This window comes from Cetorhinus maximus, chromosome 5 (genome assembly GCF_964194155.1).
Source record: "Cetorhinus maximus chromosome 5, sCetMax3.hap1.1, whole genome shotgun sequence".
Classification (NCBI taxonomy): Eukaryota; Metazoa; Chordata; class Chondrichthyes; order Lamniformes; family Cetorhinidae; genus Cetorhinus; species Cetorhinus maximus.
The window spans coordinates 98,809,278-98,828,585 of record NC_135883.1 but is presented as its reverse complement, the minus strand read 5'-3'; the positions used below and the strand labels follow the sequence as shown (position 1 = coordinate 98,828,585).

Genomic DNA, 19,308 nt, shown 5'->3' with positions numbered 1-19,308 from the left:
TGTACGCAGATCAGGTCATCTACCCAGACCCTGGCATGTCTTCCAGCACCAAAGGTTTCTTATAGGCCCATCTTATACTGATGGCTCCATCACAATTTTGGGATACTCGCCTCTGAAAAACAGCAGCTTGTAAAATTTTAATTCTGTTTTTTTATTCTTTCATGGGATTTTGGCGTTGCTGACTTCTTGAATCACTGCAGTCCATGTGGTTTAGGTACGCCCATAGTCTTAAAGGTGAATATGTATTATAGATGGACTTCTCAGGACATAAAACTGGCTGTGCTTTACGTGACCTCTGAATATTTAATACTGACATTGAGTGCCCAAAGTGCAAAATCTTTCCATTCCTCACCTTGACCAATAGGGGAAAAAAAAATTCATTATTTTTATTATACGTAGAATGATCTGATTTGTAGAGTGCTATCATTTAAATTGGGTCTAAACATGATGTTTAAGGTGTTTCTACCTGTTTAATTACTTTCCTAAAGTGTTGTCACTAACCTGCAGGGCAATGAACTCTTTATTCTCACATATGGAACTCTAGTAGCACAGCTGTGCGAAGACTGCAAAAGGGATGAGGATATCAATAAAGAGCTGGATAAAATGTGAGTAATAGTTATAGCACTGTAATCCATTATCAGAGGAAGAAGGATGAGAAACCAACTGATATTAGGCCAATATAATGCCCAGATAAAAAGAAATATCCTGTAAATAACCACTAATACACCTGAGGAACATGCACTTTGAATTATATCACATACCTGCCTCTATATTAGGGGTGGGGAACCTTTTTCTTATCAAGGGCCACTCACACGTAGACAAAATCAGTCGCGGGCCACACACACGTAAAAGCCAATTTAATTCATTTTTTTCAGAGAATACAGAAACGTTCAACTCACCCACCACTTTTATGCAATGTGACTGAGTTTGCTTTTCCTTAATGACTAGCATAGCCTATGTGTCTCAATCCCAGAGCCGGATTTTGAAATCTCCCCGCGGGCCGGATGAAAAAGTGCAACAGGCCAGACCTGGCTCCGCTAGGCCAGGGTTCCCCACCCCCTGCACTATATTCTTCATGTATTACACTAGCTGAGACTTCGCAATTTTCAAATTTTCATACAATAAACATTTGAGAGGATTTTATTTTCCTGCAAGCTGGAGGTTTTACTCTGATGTTTCGAAATATCATAGAATATATTCGAGAAAAGCCAATTTCCTGGTGTAGAACTTTGCCCACTTTGTGCCCGTCCACTTCTAATGTGCAATGTTCCATGCTGAGAGGACCAGTCTGCCTTTTCAAACTTTGCAGTCGAGTATCCCGCATTTAGGGGCATTGCAGGCGTCAGCAGGTGGACATAAAAGATTCCATGGAACTATTTCGAAGAAAAGCAAGGGAGCTATCCCTGGTGTTTTGGCCAATATTTATCTCTCAAACAACAGCTGTGAGTTATTTTGGCCAATGTGTGAAAACAATCACTAAATAGGTGCAGAGCTAATAAGACACGCCTGTTTGAAAGTCTGGATTTCACACACAATTCTGGGCTGAATTGCTGATTGTCGTCATTTGGATTTGCTTGGAGGCGTTAAACAGATACCTCCAGGTTTAATACTCAAGCAATATTTAGACTCATTTTTCACGGAATAGTGTGGGTTGAATCTTACCAACGTAGAAAATAGTCGGGAGGTGGGACCACTTTTGGCTCCTGATGCTGCTCACTGATACGACGTACTCACCAGTTTAGTTTTACAGGAGGCAGCCAGTTAGCAGGCCACCTCCATGTTCGCTGCAACCCGGCGGGGAGAAAGGGTTCGGCCAGCTCCCTGGACAGTGAAGTCAGATATGATTTCTGCAGCAGAGAACTCAGATGAGGATTTTGGTGGGTCAGCATACAGAAAAAGACTTATAGGCATGAACACACGAATGCTTGGTGCATTGCTAGGCCTGCCAGAAAGGATGTGGTCACTGTCAAGGAGCATGGAGGTGCTAACTTTGTTCAGGACTTCCCAACATGAAAATGGTGGCCAATTAACTCCATGAGAACCATAGTGCAGAACCGAATGGCCAATGTCTCAGCTTCCTTTGCAGCACAAGCAGAAGCCACCCAATGTTTGAGGGCTACAGTGGGAGCTCAGGGTGGAATTGCCCCAGGTTTGCACTAAGTACGGTAGCGGGCCGGCGGCAATGACAGCTTCTCAAGCTGTGTCATCCCAAACCCGCCGCATTAATGCATTCCCGTGGTGGGCGCGCTCTCGTTCGCCCGCCACGCCATCATCTCGCGCCGCTTCATCACGCCGGGCGCCACATTTAAAATGCATGTACGCGCACATCTCTCATTGCTTCCAGCCTAGGACTGCCGCACAAAAAACAGGTTGGCCTCAAAAGGCAAAAAGACTGCAGCCCTCTACTTCAATAACACGTTCCTCGAGCAACTTTTGAACTTCGTGGGAGCCCGCCACGATGTCCTGTACCCTCACTCTGGCTGCAGGATGGGCAGCTGCGTCACCAATCCAGCATGGGAGGCGGTGGCAGCAGTGGTCAGTAATGCCCTGCAAGAGAGGACAACCACCAGTGCCTCTACAGGATGAATGGTCTCACCCGTTCCGCCAGGGCAAGTCACTCGTTTCCTCACTCTCAACTCACACACTCACAAACCCATCACACACCCACAGTAATCTCACACCTCAAGGGATAACACCACTAACTCTCACACACACCCTCACAATTCCATCAGGCTTATATCCTCGTGTCCTCATCCCGTCCATGGCTCCGTTCATCACATAAGCAAGTGCCATGTGTCCTGCTCACACTCCATCTATTTCCATGCAGGCAAAGCTGGCTCACATCAGCAGGGAGAGGTCCCAGACCGAGGGTGGAGTGCCCCACATTAGGCCCCTCACTCACTTTGAGGAGCGTGCCATCATTTTGACTGGTGAAGACATAGATCGTGCCTATGGTGACGTTGAGGTCGGCAGTGAACACCCTCATGAGGATTATGCATCACATCATCCCTCTCTCAATACAAATGTGAGTGTTATCTTTCCTGTTTATGATTCTGCTGCCATGCACTGATTATCTCTACTATGGTTCACAGGGAGCTCTGCCAAGCAGCTGACATCTTCAGCCAGACAGTCCCTCAGCTCCATTCAGGTCCTCACCTCCAGTCAAGAGGACACCTCCTCCATTGAAGAGCTGGAAATAAGCAGCCTATAAGATAAGCGCCATCACAGCACTTACCCACCCCCTCCACCAGTGCAGAGACACACACCTCGGTGGGACTTAGATCTAGTGCAGGTTCGGGTTCACAATCTGGTGGTCACCCACAGACACATGTCCGCAGCAGGAGGAGGCAGATTTGGCCGAGCTCCCCAGCACTTGGAGGACTGCTGGGGAGAGGCATCTGTAAGGTCCAAGTCAGATGGCGAACCTTTGGATTTGGCCTTTCAACACATCCTGGAGGGTCAGCAGAAGACATGGGAACATCACGCAAAGCTGTTAGAAGTCCTCAACAGAGTGGCACATGAGTTGGAGGAGTGTCTCTGCCTTCTTTCTGTTGAAACGGTGCCCATATGTGTGTGTATGGAGGTCTCAGAATCACAGAATTTTAACAGCGTAGAAGGAGACCATTCAGCCCATTGTGTCTGCACCGGTTCTCCAAATGACTATTATGATCAAGTGCCATTGCCCTGCCTTTTCCCCATACCCTTGCACATTGTTTCTATTCAAATAATCATCTAATGCCCTCTTGAATTCCTCAATTGAACCTGCCTCCACCACACTTCCAGGCAGTGCATTCCAGACCCAAACCACTCGTTGTGTTAAAATGTTTTTTCTCACGTCACATTTGCTTCTTTTGCAAATCACTTTAAATCTGTGCCCTCATTCCTGATCTTTTTACAAGCAGGAACAGCTTCTCCCGATCTACTCTGTCTATCCCCTTCTTGACTTTGAACATCTCTATCAAATCTGCTGTTAGCCTTCGTCTCTCCAATCAAATCCCAACTTCTCCAATCTATCCTCAAAGCTGAAATTTCTCATCCCTGGAACCATTCTTGTAAACCTCTTCTGCACTCTCTCCAATGTGTTCACATCCTTTTCATAATATGGTGCTCAGAACTGTACACAATATTCCAGCTGAGGTCTAATGAGTGTCTTATATAAATTCAGCATAACCTTCCTGCTCTTGTACTCTATGCCCCTAATTATAAAGCCCAAGATACTATATGCTTTATTAACTGCTCTCTCCACCTGTCCTGCCACCTTCAATGATCTATGCACATATACACCCAAGCCTTTCTGCTCCTGCACCCCCTTCAACATTTCACCCCTTATTTTATATTGTCTGCCCATGATCTTCCTACCAAAATGAATCACCTCACACTTCTCCGCATTGAACTTCATCTGCCACCTATCTGCCCACTCCACCAACTGGTCTACCTCCTCTTTAAGTTCCACACCATCCTCCTCACAGTTCACAACACTTCCAAGCTTTGTATAATTCGCAAACTTTGAAATTGTCCCCTGAAAACCAAGATCTAGATAATTAATATATATCAGGAAAAGCAAGGGTCCCAAGACCGACCACTGGGGAACTCCACTACAAACCTTCCTCTAGCCCAAAAGGATGGCGGACGCCATGGAGACCCTGGTCCAGCAGAATGTGGAGATGTGAGCAGACCTGCACTCTGTCGCAGGAGCCATGGGTGAGTCCCTGCAGTGGCAACATGAGAGGAAAACAGTACACCTTGATGCCCCTCCAGATGCTCTTTCCCTTCAATGAGTTAGGCCGGGGCTCCCGGACACCCGAAGGGAGGAGGAGCGGCAGGTGGACACTGGGTCAACCACTCAGGAATCTCAAAACCTGTCCTCTCCTTCCAAGTCCCTTTTGCCTGTGAGCCTCTCAACCTCCTCCTCTGTCACCACAGAGGGAACAGCCGGCCCACGGGTGATCCTGGAGGGAGAAGTGTGTGTGTGGCAGGGCTTTTCGGAGCCTCGTGCAAGCACTCTCCCACACAGACAGATCCCTTACATATCACACTTACCTCACTTTCCTGAGCATTTATCAATGCTGCCTGCTGGGGTTCTATTTCAGTTGTCCATCTGAGCTGACCTGCATCTCCACCCACCCACTGATCAGAATCCCATGAAGCACCTGATCTCGCCCACCACAACTCTCATTTCACTTTCGATTTAGACAGCATGGTCTTGATTTGGTTTCTCATACTCTGTTATGACTGATACAGTTGGTAAAGCGGAGTTATTTAAAAATCCCAGAGGGAAACTTTAAACAACTGTCATAACCAATAATTTTAAGTCTCATGTTTGAGATGCGACCCTAAACTCAGGAATCAGACCACTAGTTCTCGAGGTTTTACATTAAACTAAATGAAACATTTTATTAATTTACACAGGTTAAAATATATGTACACGTGTCTACAAATTACTACTATCATAACTTTTAACAAATTTCCAAACTTAACTCCATTAAGGCAACAGAAACCCACAAGCTTAACCAAATACCAGGCAAAGCATTTCCACCTTTCGAATTCAAAATGAGGTTCCCTTTACTGTGGAGCCAGTTGGAGTTGCAGCTGCCTTTTGATCTTACATTGCCTCTGCCTGTACACCTGAAAACTACTGAAGTTATACCTACCAGCCCCATTGAATGTTAATTCTCATTGTATCAAAAACCTCTTTGAACTTTGCCTTTTAACAGTGAAACCCCTTTTATAATACCAATTTTATTAGTAATATAAACATATTGCTTGGTAGCTGCTAGAAAGGCATCGGTTGTCACCCCACTTCTCGAAAGCTGTTTTCAAAAAAATGCAAATGCACACTATCTCTCTTATATATCAAAACTAGGACATATCAAAGCACCCAGACTAGCTGGCTTTAATCCAATTAAGACATACCCGCAGACTAAACCTCTATTTTAAAAATATTTTCCAAAATATTATATACATTAATAGCTTCATGACATACTCTCCCCAATCTTTTTCCCTCCCCCAGTCACCAATTTACGTTCCCCCATCACTGTTGGCCCCCCTGGCATCACATTCCATCTCCCCTCCATGGCCTACCAACCACAAACCTTTTCCTTTGGGATGTCTTGGTGAATGTGCACTTTCCCTTCCTTCCCGAAAATCCCATCCACATTCACTACCCCAGCCTCCTTCTTCCCGCTCCCAGGGTCCGTGTCTACATCCAAGTTCCCACTAACCACCTTCGCCATCCCTTCTACCGCTACCATTGAACCCTCACCCTCTCACCCTACGCCTCACTCTGCCCTCGGTCATTCTCACCAGTCACTCATACCACGCCCACCCTTAGTCCCCAGGAGGCAGTCATGGACTCATGAGAGCCCTCCCTTGCACGTTCACCTGTACATCCCCCCTCAGCACCTCTTCCCCCCTTGGAACCCCTTCTCCCCATGGAACCCCTTCCCCCTCCCAGACTCCCCCCTCAACCTGTCTTCCCCCCTACCCCGGACTCTACCTCTGCTTAGTCTTTCCCCCTACCTGACTCTTTCAGACACCCTTACTTCTTCTGCCACCCTGAGTCCATCCCCCCTCCTGGCTCTTTCCTCCAGCCTTACTTCTTCCTCCAGCTTTACTTCTTCCTCCAGCCTTACTCCCTCCCGTCTCCGCACTCCTTCCTCCCCCCAGACTCCCTCCCTTCTCCGCACTCCTCCCCCGCTCCGAACTCATTCACTTACACCTTCCACCCACCCTTACGCCTACCTCCCCAGTTGACATCTTCTCCTTTGTTGCCCACTCCTCCTCCCATACTCCCTCCCCACTACCAACCTCCCCCGACTCCTTCATTCTCCCCTCCCAACCTCACCCCACCCAGATACCTTCATGCACCCCACCAACTTCATCCCATCCTGACACCTCTTCCCCTCCTAGTCGATCCTAAACCTTCCTTTCTCACCCCCTTGCACATCTTCCTCGCCCAAACACACCCAACATGCAATGGACTTTACTTCAGTGTGCCATTGTTGTCGAGCTCCATCATCTTCTGCTCCTCGGATGTCTGTGATGTGAGCAAAGCCCTGGCGATAAGTCCTGAATTCTGCACATAAGACTTGCCAAGACGTGTTCTACACCAGCATGCAATCACTCCCATGTGGATGGATGACCCAGTGGGGGTATGAGCCCGGCGGGGAATGCGGCCCGCCATCGACGGGCTGAGCAGACGAACGCAAACATCTGATTTCTGGCCTTCTCACCATATTGTCTGCTCACGGTGTTGAGCACGCCCGACACCAGTGGGCACGGAAATTTCTGCCCTCGGGCTGAAGTTGTGCGATCTCAGCATGTTACCATGAAAAGGCAAATTGTTAACACGCAAACTCAGACACAAGGCCTCAAGGTAAGCGGTAGAATCATGGAATCAGAATCACTTACGGCATAGGCGGAGGGCATTCAGCCCATCGAGTCCATACCAGCTCTCCACAGAGCAATCAAGTCAGTCACACTCCCCTACTCAATTCCGGTAGACCTGCACGTGCCCATCCATCAAGTGCCCATCCAATTTTCTTTTGAAATCGCTGATTTTTTTTCTGTTTCCACCACCCTTGTGGACAGTGAGTTCCAGATCATCACCACTCGCTGTGTGATAAATTTCTTTTTCACATTCCCCCTGCATCCCTTGCCCAGAACCTTAAATCTGTGTCGCCGACTCTTTGTACCATCAGCAAATGGGAACAGTCTTTCCTTATAAAGACAGAAAATGCTTGAAATACTCAGCAGGTTATGATGAATGACAAGCCTAAAATATTAACTCAGTTAGTTATGACAGCATCTGTGGAGAGAAACAGCATTTCCAGCATTTTCTGGTTTTATTTCAGATTTCCAGCATCCGCCATACTCTGTTCTTTGAACGGCTTTTCTTTGTCTACCTCATCCAAACCTCTCCTAATCTTGTGCATCTCTATCAAACCTCCCCCTAATCTCTTTTGCTCCAAGGAGAACGATCCTAGCTTTTCCAACCTAACATTGTAACTAAAATCCTCCATCCTTTGAACCAATGTGTTAAATCTCCTCTGCAACCTCTCAAGGATTCTCACATCCTTTATAAAATACAGTGACCAAGGCTGGAAACAAAAATCTAGTTGGGGCTTAACCAGAGCTTTACAAAGGTTCCGGATAACTTTTCTGCTCTTGTGCTCAATGCCCCTATTTATGAAACCCAAGATCCCATATGCTTTGGTACATGCTCTCACTTTTAAAGATCGTTGCACATTCACCCCCAGGTCCCTCTGTTCCTGCACACTCTGTAGAACTGTGGCATTAAATCTATGTTGCCTCTCCCTATCCCTTCTGCCAAAATGCATCATCTCACACTTTGCTATACTAAATCCCAACTGCCGCTTACCTGCCCATTTTGCTAGTCTACCTATGCAATGTTTTGTATCATTGTCATTGTTTGGTATCATCAGCAAAGTTTGAAATTTTACTCTGTACTCCAAAATCCAGGTAATTTATACAGCAAAAAAAGCAATGGTCCTAGCACTGACCCTTGGGGAACACTACTGTCTAGATCATCCTCCAATATGAAAAACAACCATTTACCATGACTTGCTGTTTTCCATACTTAAGCTATTTTTAAAAATCTAAGCAGACACTGATCCTCCTATGTCATGAGCCTCAATTTTGTTAACCAGTATTTTATGTGCCACTTTGTTGAATGTTTTCTTGATGTTCATAAAAAACAACATCCACTGCATTCCCTTCACCGACCTTACCTGTTCCTTCACCAAAAAATTCGATTAGGTTAGTCAAGCATGACCTGCCTTTTATAACTCTGTGCTGGCTATCCTTAATTAACTCAAACCTCTTCAAATGGCTGTTGATTTTCTCCCCCTGATTATTCTTTCTAAAGCTTTTAATATCGATTGATATTAAAGTATTGTTGTTGAATGGAGAATTGGGATTGTGCTCATTGGTAATGCAGTCAGATGAGTCAATGATGGATAGCCAGGATGGAAAGGACCTGTCTAGGTTTCCTTCTCCTTTCCTCCCTCCTCTTCCTTTTATTCCTCTTCCTATTTCTCCTCCTCTGCTGCTCACAGTTTACCTGTTGGAAAGGGCTATGCCCTCATCATGACACATGCTCTGGCAGAGTACTGCAGACTCCTCCAGACTGCTCCAGGCACAGTCTGCTCAATGACATTTTGTGCAGCAGCATGGCTTTCATTATCCGTGTGCTGCCCACATGTGTGTCTGAGACATATGGTCAGCAGATGTACTGAAGACTTGTGCTCCAGAACTCGTCACGCCCCAAGCTAAGCTGTTCCAGTACACCTACAACACTGTCATCTACCCGGCAATGTATGTCCTGCCCACTAAAAGCAGGACAAATCCAACCCGGCCAATTACCACCGCATCAGTTTACTCTCGATCATCAGTAAAGTGATGAAAGGTGTCGCCAACAGTGCTATCAAGCGGCACTTACTCAGCAATAACCTGCTCACTGTTGCTCAGCTTGAGTTCTGCCAGGGCGACTTAGCTCCTGACCTCATTACAGCCAAACATGGACAAAAGAGCTGAACTCAAGAAGTGAGGTGAGAGTGACTGCGCTTGACATCAAGGCAGCATTTGACAGAGGGTGGCATCAAGGAACCCTAGCAAAACTGAACTCAATGGGAATCAGGGGGAAAACACTCAACTGGCTGGAGTCATATCAAGCAGAAAGGAAGATGGTCGTGGTTGTTGGAGGTCAATCATCTCATTCCAGGGCATCACTGCAGGAGTTCCTCAGGGTAATATCCTAGACCCAATCGTCTTCAGCTGCTTCATCAATGACCATACCCCCATCATAAGGTCAGAAGTAGGGATGCTCGCTAATGATTGAACAATGTTCAATACCATTCGTGACTCCTCAGATCCAAAGCAGTCCATTCCCATATGCAGCAAGACCTGGACAACATTCAGGCTTGAGCTGATAAGTGGCAAGTAACACTTGCACCATACAAGTGCCAGGCAATGACCATCTCGAACAGGAGAGAATCCAACCATCTCCCCTTGACACTCAATGGCATTACCAGGCAGGATTTCCTCCTTGTCAAGCAAGTGTGGCAGGTGGGCCCAGGAATAGCTGCAAGACAGATCACTGCCTGCGATCAGGTATCGACTGTGCTGGCTGGCCGTAAATTGGCCAGCCAGCATGAAACGTGCGCTAAGAGCCTCAGCGCTGCCGGGAAGGCACAGAGCTGCCTCAGGGAACTGAAGAATTTTAAATACAAAAATAAACATTTTACAAGTGATATAAACATGTCCCCACATGTGACTCAGTCACCTGAAGAGGGATATGTAAAAAATGAAGTTAAAAATTTTTTATTGATTTTTCAGTAACCATTGGAAACCTCATCCCGCCCGTTGTCTGATCTTTTTTAAATTTATTCATGGGATGTGGGCATCACTGGCTGGACCAGCATTTATTGCCATTGTAACCAAAATATCTAGGCCATTTAAGAGCCAAGGGTCTGCAGTCACATGTAGGCCAGACCAGGTAAGGACAGCAGATGTCCTTCCCTGAAGGACATTAGTGAACCAGATGGATTTTTACAACAATGGTCATCATTAGGCTTTTAATTCCAGAATTTTTATTGAATTCAAATTTCACCATCTGCTGTGGTGGGTTTCAAACCCAGGTCCCCAGAGAATTACTCTGGGTATCTAGAGTACTAGTCCAGTGACAATGCCACTAGGCCACCTCCTCACTTGGCATACAGGACATTAGTCACCTCCCTTATACAATAGTGTTAGACTGGGCGATATCACCTGCTCCAGCCTAGAATAAATCCGCCATGAAGAAATTCAGAGCTGCAGTCATCTTCACAGCCACTGGCAGCGCCATCCTTGTGCTGTCCTGGGACTGCAGGTCTGCCTGCAAGAGCTGGCAAATCCATCATAAAAAGGAAAAATCACAAACACTGGGGGAGAAATTTGTTCACCAAGCAGGCTACACCAATCCCCCAAGGCCAGCAGCACCGCAAGCTGAGACTTGTGTAGCCCACGGCATTGACTGTCCCCGGAGAATTGAAGTAAGTTCCTCACTGAGGTGAAGATAACAGAATTGCTCCCTGAAGAGCCTGGTGGATGTGACATCCTGCTGAGAGCCCTTCTAACTCTCATGCTCCTCCTTCTGTGACAACCCGTCCTGCTCTGTTTTACTTCTGCCCAATCTACTTTTCATGCTGCAGCCTAAGGGGAATGGTGACTACAGCACCCATGGCTAAGAGCCAGTGGTCTGAGCAGGAGCCTGAAGTCAGAGCCATTGCCCTCACCATCTATAACACCACTCAGTGCAGACTTCACTAACTTTAAATAGCAATAGAAAACTCACAGCAATTTTTGTCTGCAAGCTCAGACAAAATCAGTAGAAATCAATCAGAAACTAACTGGAAAGTAGTTAATGATCCCTTTAAATGGTACTAATTGGATTGGAGGTCCCTCCTGCTACTTAGCTGATGTTCAGCTATATGCCTATTTTGGCACTAGCTGGGTCGTTGAGGTTGAAAATGACACTGCTACACTGAAATCAGTGCTACACTGACATCACAATCTGCCTCCCCTTCATAATCCTGGCGCACACTCCTAACACCTACGCTAACGCTCTCACCAAAATGGTGTCTAATGCGGGCCAAACCAGAAGTGTGCACATACAGCAGATGCCATTTTGCAACCAAAATATTTAGGCGGGATGGAGCCGCGTTTTGTGACCACCATTTATATAAGTGTAGGATTTTTTTCTTAACCATGCCTTAATTAGAATGAGGTATAGCCTTTAGATGTTCAGTGGATATTTCGCCAACAGTAATTGTTCTGTCAGGTTTGGAGGTTTTAAACTTTCCTTTCAGCTATTATTTTGGTTACAGTAAATTATCAGTGAGGGGAAGAACCAAGAATTGAACTTGTGTTTTTATCACATTTCCAGTAATAAGGAATTTCCCGTAAGCCATTCATATAATATGGCTGTGATGAAGTTGCCAGGAAACATTAAAAGGCTGAATTCCCCTTTCAATGAGCGATAACAGCCCAGGCTTAAACAGCATTGAACACCCCTGCTTACAGTTAAGCTTATTTTCCGTAGCTAGCTGTAACTAGCAGATCAAAATATGTAACTGGCAAAACATAAAACCAAAAACAAGTCAATTGTGGACAAGTGAGAGTGGAAAGTTGGCTGGCCGCCTAAGGAGAGGAAGACTGAGGTTCAATAAGGGGAATTTCATTGTTGCAGATGTGAGTGGAGTTTGAACAGACAGCTGAAACCTTGTACGCTGAATAACGAATTCAAGATTTTCTTGAGGTAGAAAGGTCATTCAAAATAGATGTATGGTTGTAGGGTTCAAGCCACTTAATTAGCATATTCACTAACACTTGAAAAACAAGTCCGTAAATTAATTAATAATTATAATTAGAAGGCTAGAAATTACACATGGCAGTATTGATGCAGATGTGGCATTCCTATATCCCCCATTTTAATAGCGACATTAACCCATTACTTTAAACTGGTTACCATCTCTATTAAAGTAACAGACAGAGGAGTATCAGCCAAGGTTCCATTTTAAAGAGTAGGGGAGCTTAGAGAAAGAACTTAGGTGGAACTTGGGTGGCTGCAGGCATGGTCACCAATGGCGGGGTGAAGAAAGGGAGGGTGTTCAAGAGATCAGAGCCTACAGTCACCTCAGAGGCAGGTGGCTGTTGCAGGACAAGGGGACTTTGCAGATAAGGAGCAGCCAACACATGGATTTAAATACATAGAAAAGAATTTTAAATTTGAGGCACTGGAGAACTAAGAACAATTTAGGCCCTCAAACACAAGGGTGGTGGGTTAGCAAGAAATGGTCTTCCCAATCCTTAGCTGAAGGAAATTGTAGATTATCCCAGACTGGATGGTGGAAAGCAGTCTGTCCGCATAGAGACAATGGGCAAGTTGAGAGAAGTGAGAGAGGGGTGTCATCAGCTTACATGTGAAAGCTGACCCCATGGAGTACTCCAGAAGTAATATTGTGGGAGCGGGGACAGAAGCTATTAGTAGAGATACTCTAATTGCATATGATTACATAGATATGAGCAGTGTGCTCTTATTAAGATATATAGCAGAGGAGAGATGTTGGAGGAAAATCATGAGATTGACCATGTCAGAGTATGCAGGAAAATTGTGGAGGACAAAGAATAATAATGAACCACAGTCATAAAGAGTGACCTTTATGACTTTAATTAGACCCTTTCAACTCTGTGAGAGAGGTAGAAATTCTTTTGGAGAGTTTGAAACATTTTGAGCTCGAAGAGAGCATTGGGGGAGATGGGAAAGAAAAGAAAATGGCATGGAGGTTCAGGACTGGAATTGGTGGTAACTTGGGGAGGATCGGCTTGATGGGCAAGGAGAAAAGTTTAAAGCAGCGGAGACAGCTGAAAAAGTCCATCACAAATTTCCTCAGGAAATCTCCCAGTTGGGGGATGCTACAATCTTGGCTGAAAATTGCCTGAATCCTGGGATAGGCACATAAATGAGGTTTCCGCTCAGTTTACTGCAGTTGATCAGGAATATTTCCAAGGAAATTACTTTATCAGAGACAAGTGCAAAAGGAGATAGTATTAGAAGGGAATTGGGGATGTCAATGGGCAGGGAAGTCATCAGAAATGATTTTATTGCTAATTAAGACCATGGCACATTGTAGCTTCTACTTAATATTTCTTGTAATTTTATTAATTTCCATAAGATTATGTGGAATGCACAGCACAGAAACAGAGCAGTACCCAACTTGTCTGAGCTGGTGTTCATACCTCACGCTAGTCTCCTCCAATCACATCTGTCTTATTCCAATCTTTCAGTATCTCTTTCTATTCTCTTTTCTCTCTTGTATTCATCTAGTTGCCTTTGGAAATTATTTAAGCTATTTGTTTCAACTATCCCCTAGTGAGTAGTAGTGAGTTCCAGATTCTAACTTCCTTCTGAATAAGGAAATGTTTTCGTCTTTGCCTATTGGATTTATTCGTAACTGTTCTTTTTATTTCTTTGTTTAAAGAGGGCACAATATTGGCACAAGGCTGGTAGAAGATTTTCTGGCTCGATCAAACATTACACAATGTCGTAATTTTCATGAAACAGCAGAAGTAATTGCTAAGGTAAGAAATATTGAGCATACTGGGGGAAAATTATAGCCCTCAAAGTTGGGTCAAGTTGAATGTTAAGATGTTAAAAATCCTAAACCCAAATCCAACTGGCCTTAAGTTCTGTTTAAGTTAAGTTTAGTTCTGTTGAAGGTTCATGAGGACTCGAAACGTCGACTCTTTTCTTCTCCACCGATGCTGCCAGACCTGCTGAGTTTTTCCAGGTAATTCTGTTTTTGTTTTGGCCTTAAGTATGCCTCACTGGTGTTAACGGAGGCAGGATGAGGGGCACACTGCCAATCTACCCCCAGGAGGAAATGTACTTATTTAATTATTTTAAAGAGGCTACATAAATGAAGATTTTTATCTCCATTTTAGGTCTAATCATGTTCGGCTTGATTTCCTGAATCTCATGAAACCCAACAGATAAAGGGAGACAAGGACTGCTAAGTGGAAGAAATAAATGCTTTCCTAGCACTGCTGTGGGCCGGGGGAGCAGGAGTACCGCCAAGTACCCACTAAGCTAAGCAGCCTTTCAATCTGGCTGGCTGTGACAGGGAAACAGAGGCAAAAAAGGGCAGTCAGGTCCAACCGTTAAATTCAGTTGCACCTAGGGAAATTCATTCTGCCCTGCCACTCCCTTCCCTCCTCCCTATTAATATTGAAGCTGTTATTTAGAAGGAAATGAGATATGTAGCAGCTCCTCCAAACATTGCAGATGTTACGATTCCTGAAGCGATCCATAGATCAGTTCAAATATTAATGGCTGTTGAAAGCATTCAATTTCATCGTGCAATTGCTCAAGAATTAATTCTGTCAATAAAGTGCATTTGCATTAATAATAAAGCTGCTGTTCCTTTACATTGGCTATTGCGCAATATGCCAAGCGGAACTTCAGAACTGCAAAGATCATTCATTCTACTGCTTACTGGCAAATCAGATCAATAAGGCTTACTTAAGATGGTATTACAGCTTTCCACCTTCAGGCCTCCAGTTTCCTTAGATATTCCGATTGGAGTTGCACCAGGTCTGCCTTTTCTGTGATTCTCTAGATGGCCGTTGCAAAGGTGGAAACAGTGCACAGTGATATCTGGGACTGAGATTTGCCAAGTCAGGAGTTCCTGTTCCCTTGGCTCAGTCAAGATGCAGTATAGGATCAGAAATCCTATGCAAAGTGAGATGAGGCATACCAGCCTCCACAGGCAGTAGCTCACATCAGGGAAGATGCCCAGACCCCCAAGGAATAGAAATATATATATTTTTAAAAGAACAGATTTGGATCAGCCTCCTTGTACATGGAGCTAATGGAGTCTCAAGCAGCCTGGATAACAACCCTTTCCACACAATGATGGATTCGCACCAGGTTTGCTGGCTGCATTGGATGGATAGGTGCCAAAAATGCAAGTGTAGTAGCACAGAAGCTGACTAGTTCCGGACAACATAGGTCACTCCATGGTCTCTGTGCTGGAAGATACAGGTGGTCATAAGCTCGGGACCGTGACTCTCAGATTCTCAGCGCTATATATATATACTTTCTTCTCTGATGTTGCATCTTATTTCTTCCTTTGTAGGTCCTGATTAATGCTAGAATGCAGTTTCAATTTATCAGCTCGCAATAAACTGGGGCTCATGTGGGAAGCTGGGAGCGAGTGTCAGGAAGCTATTCAACCACTGGCACCATAACAACCCAGTCCAATCTTGACCTCGGTTACTGTAATTTTAAAAATTCTTTCATGGGACGTGGGTATCACTGGCAAGGCCAGCAATTGTTGCCCATCCCTAATTGCCTTTGAACTGAGGGAAGTTAAGAGTCAATCACATCACTGTGGGACTGCAGTCACATGTAGGCCAGATCAGGTCAGGATGGCAGATTTCCTTCCCTAAAGGACAATTATGCAGATCCATGTTTTCCAGAAAGAAAAGAAAGAACAGCATTACGTTTGGATAAAACCTTTCAGGACATCTCCAAGTGCTCCACTGGCAGTGAAAAAGTTGTGGCAAGAGCCTGTGCCATCTTTTCTCTGACTTCTCTCGATACCCTCGAGCAGATGAATTCAAGGCTCTGTAATTTATCCACCTTGAGCTCTGCTATTGTTTTCAGAACCATTTCCTTTTCTACAAGTATCTTTGACATATGCACCTTCTGTGCACTTCTCACTTGCACCATCATTTGTAAAAATTGATGCAAACATTTATTTAAATCTCCACAATATCTATATTCTCTTCAATTAGATTCTCATGTTTATCACTGAGTAGTCCTCCTGTCTCTTTAACTAGTTTCTACTTGTATATTAATTAAAGCCCTCTTCTGTTCCTTTTATGTTATCTTTTGGGCCCTTTTCGTGTTCCTTTTTTAATCACTTTAATCTCCCTCCCATATTTTCTAAAACGCTGATGATTATCTTTTATGGTTAACCTTGAATTTACCAAATGCGTTCCTTTTAAATTTTAGTTCAGTTGCAACCTTCAACTTATATAAGAAACTATATTGTGATGCATCCCATTTTTGGCTGCTGGAGTATATTTATTTTGTACTAGTATGCAACTCATTTTGAAGATTTTCCACTTGCCTGACCTGTTTGGTAACTTCTCTGCCCAGCTAGTTTGAACCAGATCATTTTTATAAAAATTGCACTGAACTTTCCATTTCCAGCCTATGTCTATTCCGTTCGAATCTTCATTATTTTTTTCCAACCTTACACTGAACCTTACTACATTGTGGTTATTATTTCCCAATTGTTCGTGCAGTCCCTGATTTTTGTGGCAAAGAGACATCAGGAAGAGGTTCTAAGGGTGACCATTACTTCTACACTAGCAGCCATGGCTGTTTCCATAGATTATCTCAAGAATACCCTAACTAGGGGCTTTCAAGACTTAAATAAAAGCAGTAAATGTTGGAAAAACTCAGCAGTTCTGACAGCATCTGTGGAGAGAGAGGCAGAGTTAACTATTCGAGTCCGTATAATCCTTCTTCAGAGCTAAATGTTTGGGAACGTTGGGAAAGGACATTCAAGCATACTAAAGATAATTATCAGCATTATAGAAAATATAGGTGAGAGATTAGAAGTGATTAAAAAAGGAACATGACAAAGACCCAAAAGATAACATAAAAAGGATCAGATGAGGGCTTTAATTAACATACATGTAGAAACTAGTTAAAGAGACAGGAGCTCTGAAGAAGGGTCATACGGGCTCGAAACGTTAACTCGGTTTCTCTCTCCACAGATGCTGTCAGACCTGGTGAGTTTTTCCAGTATTTTCTGTTTTTATTTCAGATTTCCAGCATTAACAGTATTTTGCATTTAGCTTTCAAGACTTAATTGGGAATATCCAAGCTGTTGGCACACATTAGCTCAAATGAGTCATGCCTAGGACAACATACTTCAGTGTGGTCAATGACAGAGGCTATCAGCAAGGATCATCACAGTGCATTTGATGAGGTCATATCCCTGAAGAATTTCATCCCCAGTGCATTTGTCAGAATTTACAATAATGATTAACATATGGTGAATGTGCAGCAATTTTGAAAAAGGCTATTCTTATTTATTGCTGTGTGCGTTACCTTTGAAAACTAAATTGATAAGATCTGTCATCCATTTAGATTGACACATTTGGATATGACAGGAGCAATGTTCCACTAATTTCCCTTTGCTGTGTGCATTTCTTGCACGGTGCAGTCCCTTTAAGATTGCTATGCCACAGGGCGGCATACATCTTAAAGGAGCTGCTGCTCTCACAGCTAGCTGCTAAGTTTAGAGAGAACATTGGACAGGAGAGGAAGGCAAGGAAATAAAAAAAGGCTAAAAAAAGATGAAAATAATAACAGAAAGTGCCCACTACTGAAAGGACATTTTGATTGTAGTTCTTTAGAGTGCCAGCTGTGGTGCAAGGCTGAACAATAGTTACTCTGTTTTGTGGTTCTCAGGTTGCTTTCAAGATGTACCTTGGAGTGACCCCTCGTGTGACCTTCTGGAACCAAGCTGGAGATGATTGCTCACTATTCCTAGAGAAGAATCCATTGATGGGCTATGTGGAAATACCTGACAAGCACTCCTATTTGCTGTACTCCAACATGATCTGTGGCATTCTGAGAGGGGCACTAAAAATGGTACAAACATCAAGGCAGTTATTGCAAATAGGAGATTTTCTTTCACACAAAGAGTTGTTGCAGCAGGCATACTTTGCCCCAGAGAGTACGGACTAGCTTTACAGAGAAAGTTAGATCCATATTTCAAGGAGAAAATAGTTTAGTGCAGTGGGAGCGATTAAGGATTGCTCCAGCAAAGAATCACCTCAGAATACAATAGGTGAAATGGTCTTATCGACAAAAGTTCTTATGGTTGAATTGTTCTTCTATGTGAGATTCTAAGCTTGAATACGGTTCTGTACCTCAATCTGATGTTAGTGTTCCTCAATTAGGGAGGGGAAAATCAACAAAGGTTCCCAGTTTTGGTTGTTATTCAGTAAAATCTGCTGGAAAATCCCTGTGTGTGAATATGAAGTGAGAAGAGGATCCAAAGCTATAATACACTCCATGATCAAGTAGCCTGCTAACTTTCGCTGTCTAAATTCACATACGAAGGGAAGTTAGTTGGACAAGATACTGTGAAATAGTGCCCTGAAATAGATGATGAGAGGAGATTTTGTACCCTGGTGTACCAGAGAATTTGGAGCAGAAAGTATTGGGAAATTGGTGGGTCGAGATGCAGACCAGTAATAAAACCTGCCCAATTTTTGTCTATTGAGCCGAATGGAGATAAATACTTTACAGGAGTGCACTATGACCTACTCAATGTTTCCGAAATTCAGTGCACCCAGGTGATCCAGTGCTACTGGGTGCAGAACCAGGAAAATCTCAACCATTGGCTGAGATTTTCCCTTCCTGTTCACGGCAGGCGTCATGGCAGGTGGGGGTGGAAAATATCGCGAGAAGGCCAAAAATCGGTTTTACGGCCTCATAAAACCTGTTCAATTGTGCACTGCAGCCTTCAATGGTGGGCCATGTTTCCCACCGTGGCACGTATGTTTGCATCTCCTCGCCGGAATCATCCTCCCCAATGCTGGATTATCCCGGCACATTGGCGTGCAACTAGAACGAGGTGTTTCACAAAGGTATATAAGCGACGTGCACCTGGCGATCTGACTTTGCTCATGACTTCGAGGATCGTTCGCCTACCTTGCATC

General features: G+C 44.2%; 1 protein-coding gene across 2 annotated transcripts in view; it reads left to right on the top strand.

Moving 5' to 3' along the window:
* The window catches only part of LOC144680322 (trafficking protein particle complex subunit 3-like), a 38,613-nt gene that overhangs the window by 11,665 nt on the left and 7,640 nt on the right, over nucleotides 1-19,308 (top strand). For both annotated transcript variants that reach the window (XM_078541303.1, XM_078541304.1), the window contains 3 exons: nucleotides 508-605; nucleotides 14,040-14,139; nucleotides 18,050-18,232. In XM_078541303.1, the coding sequence (XP_078397429.1) occupies nucleotides 508-605; nucleotides 14,040-14,139; nucleotides 18,050-18,232 (381 nt within the window). The remainder of the gene's footprint in view (nucleotides 1-507; nucleotides 606-14,039; nucleotides 14,140-18,049; nucleotides 18,233-19,308) is intronic.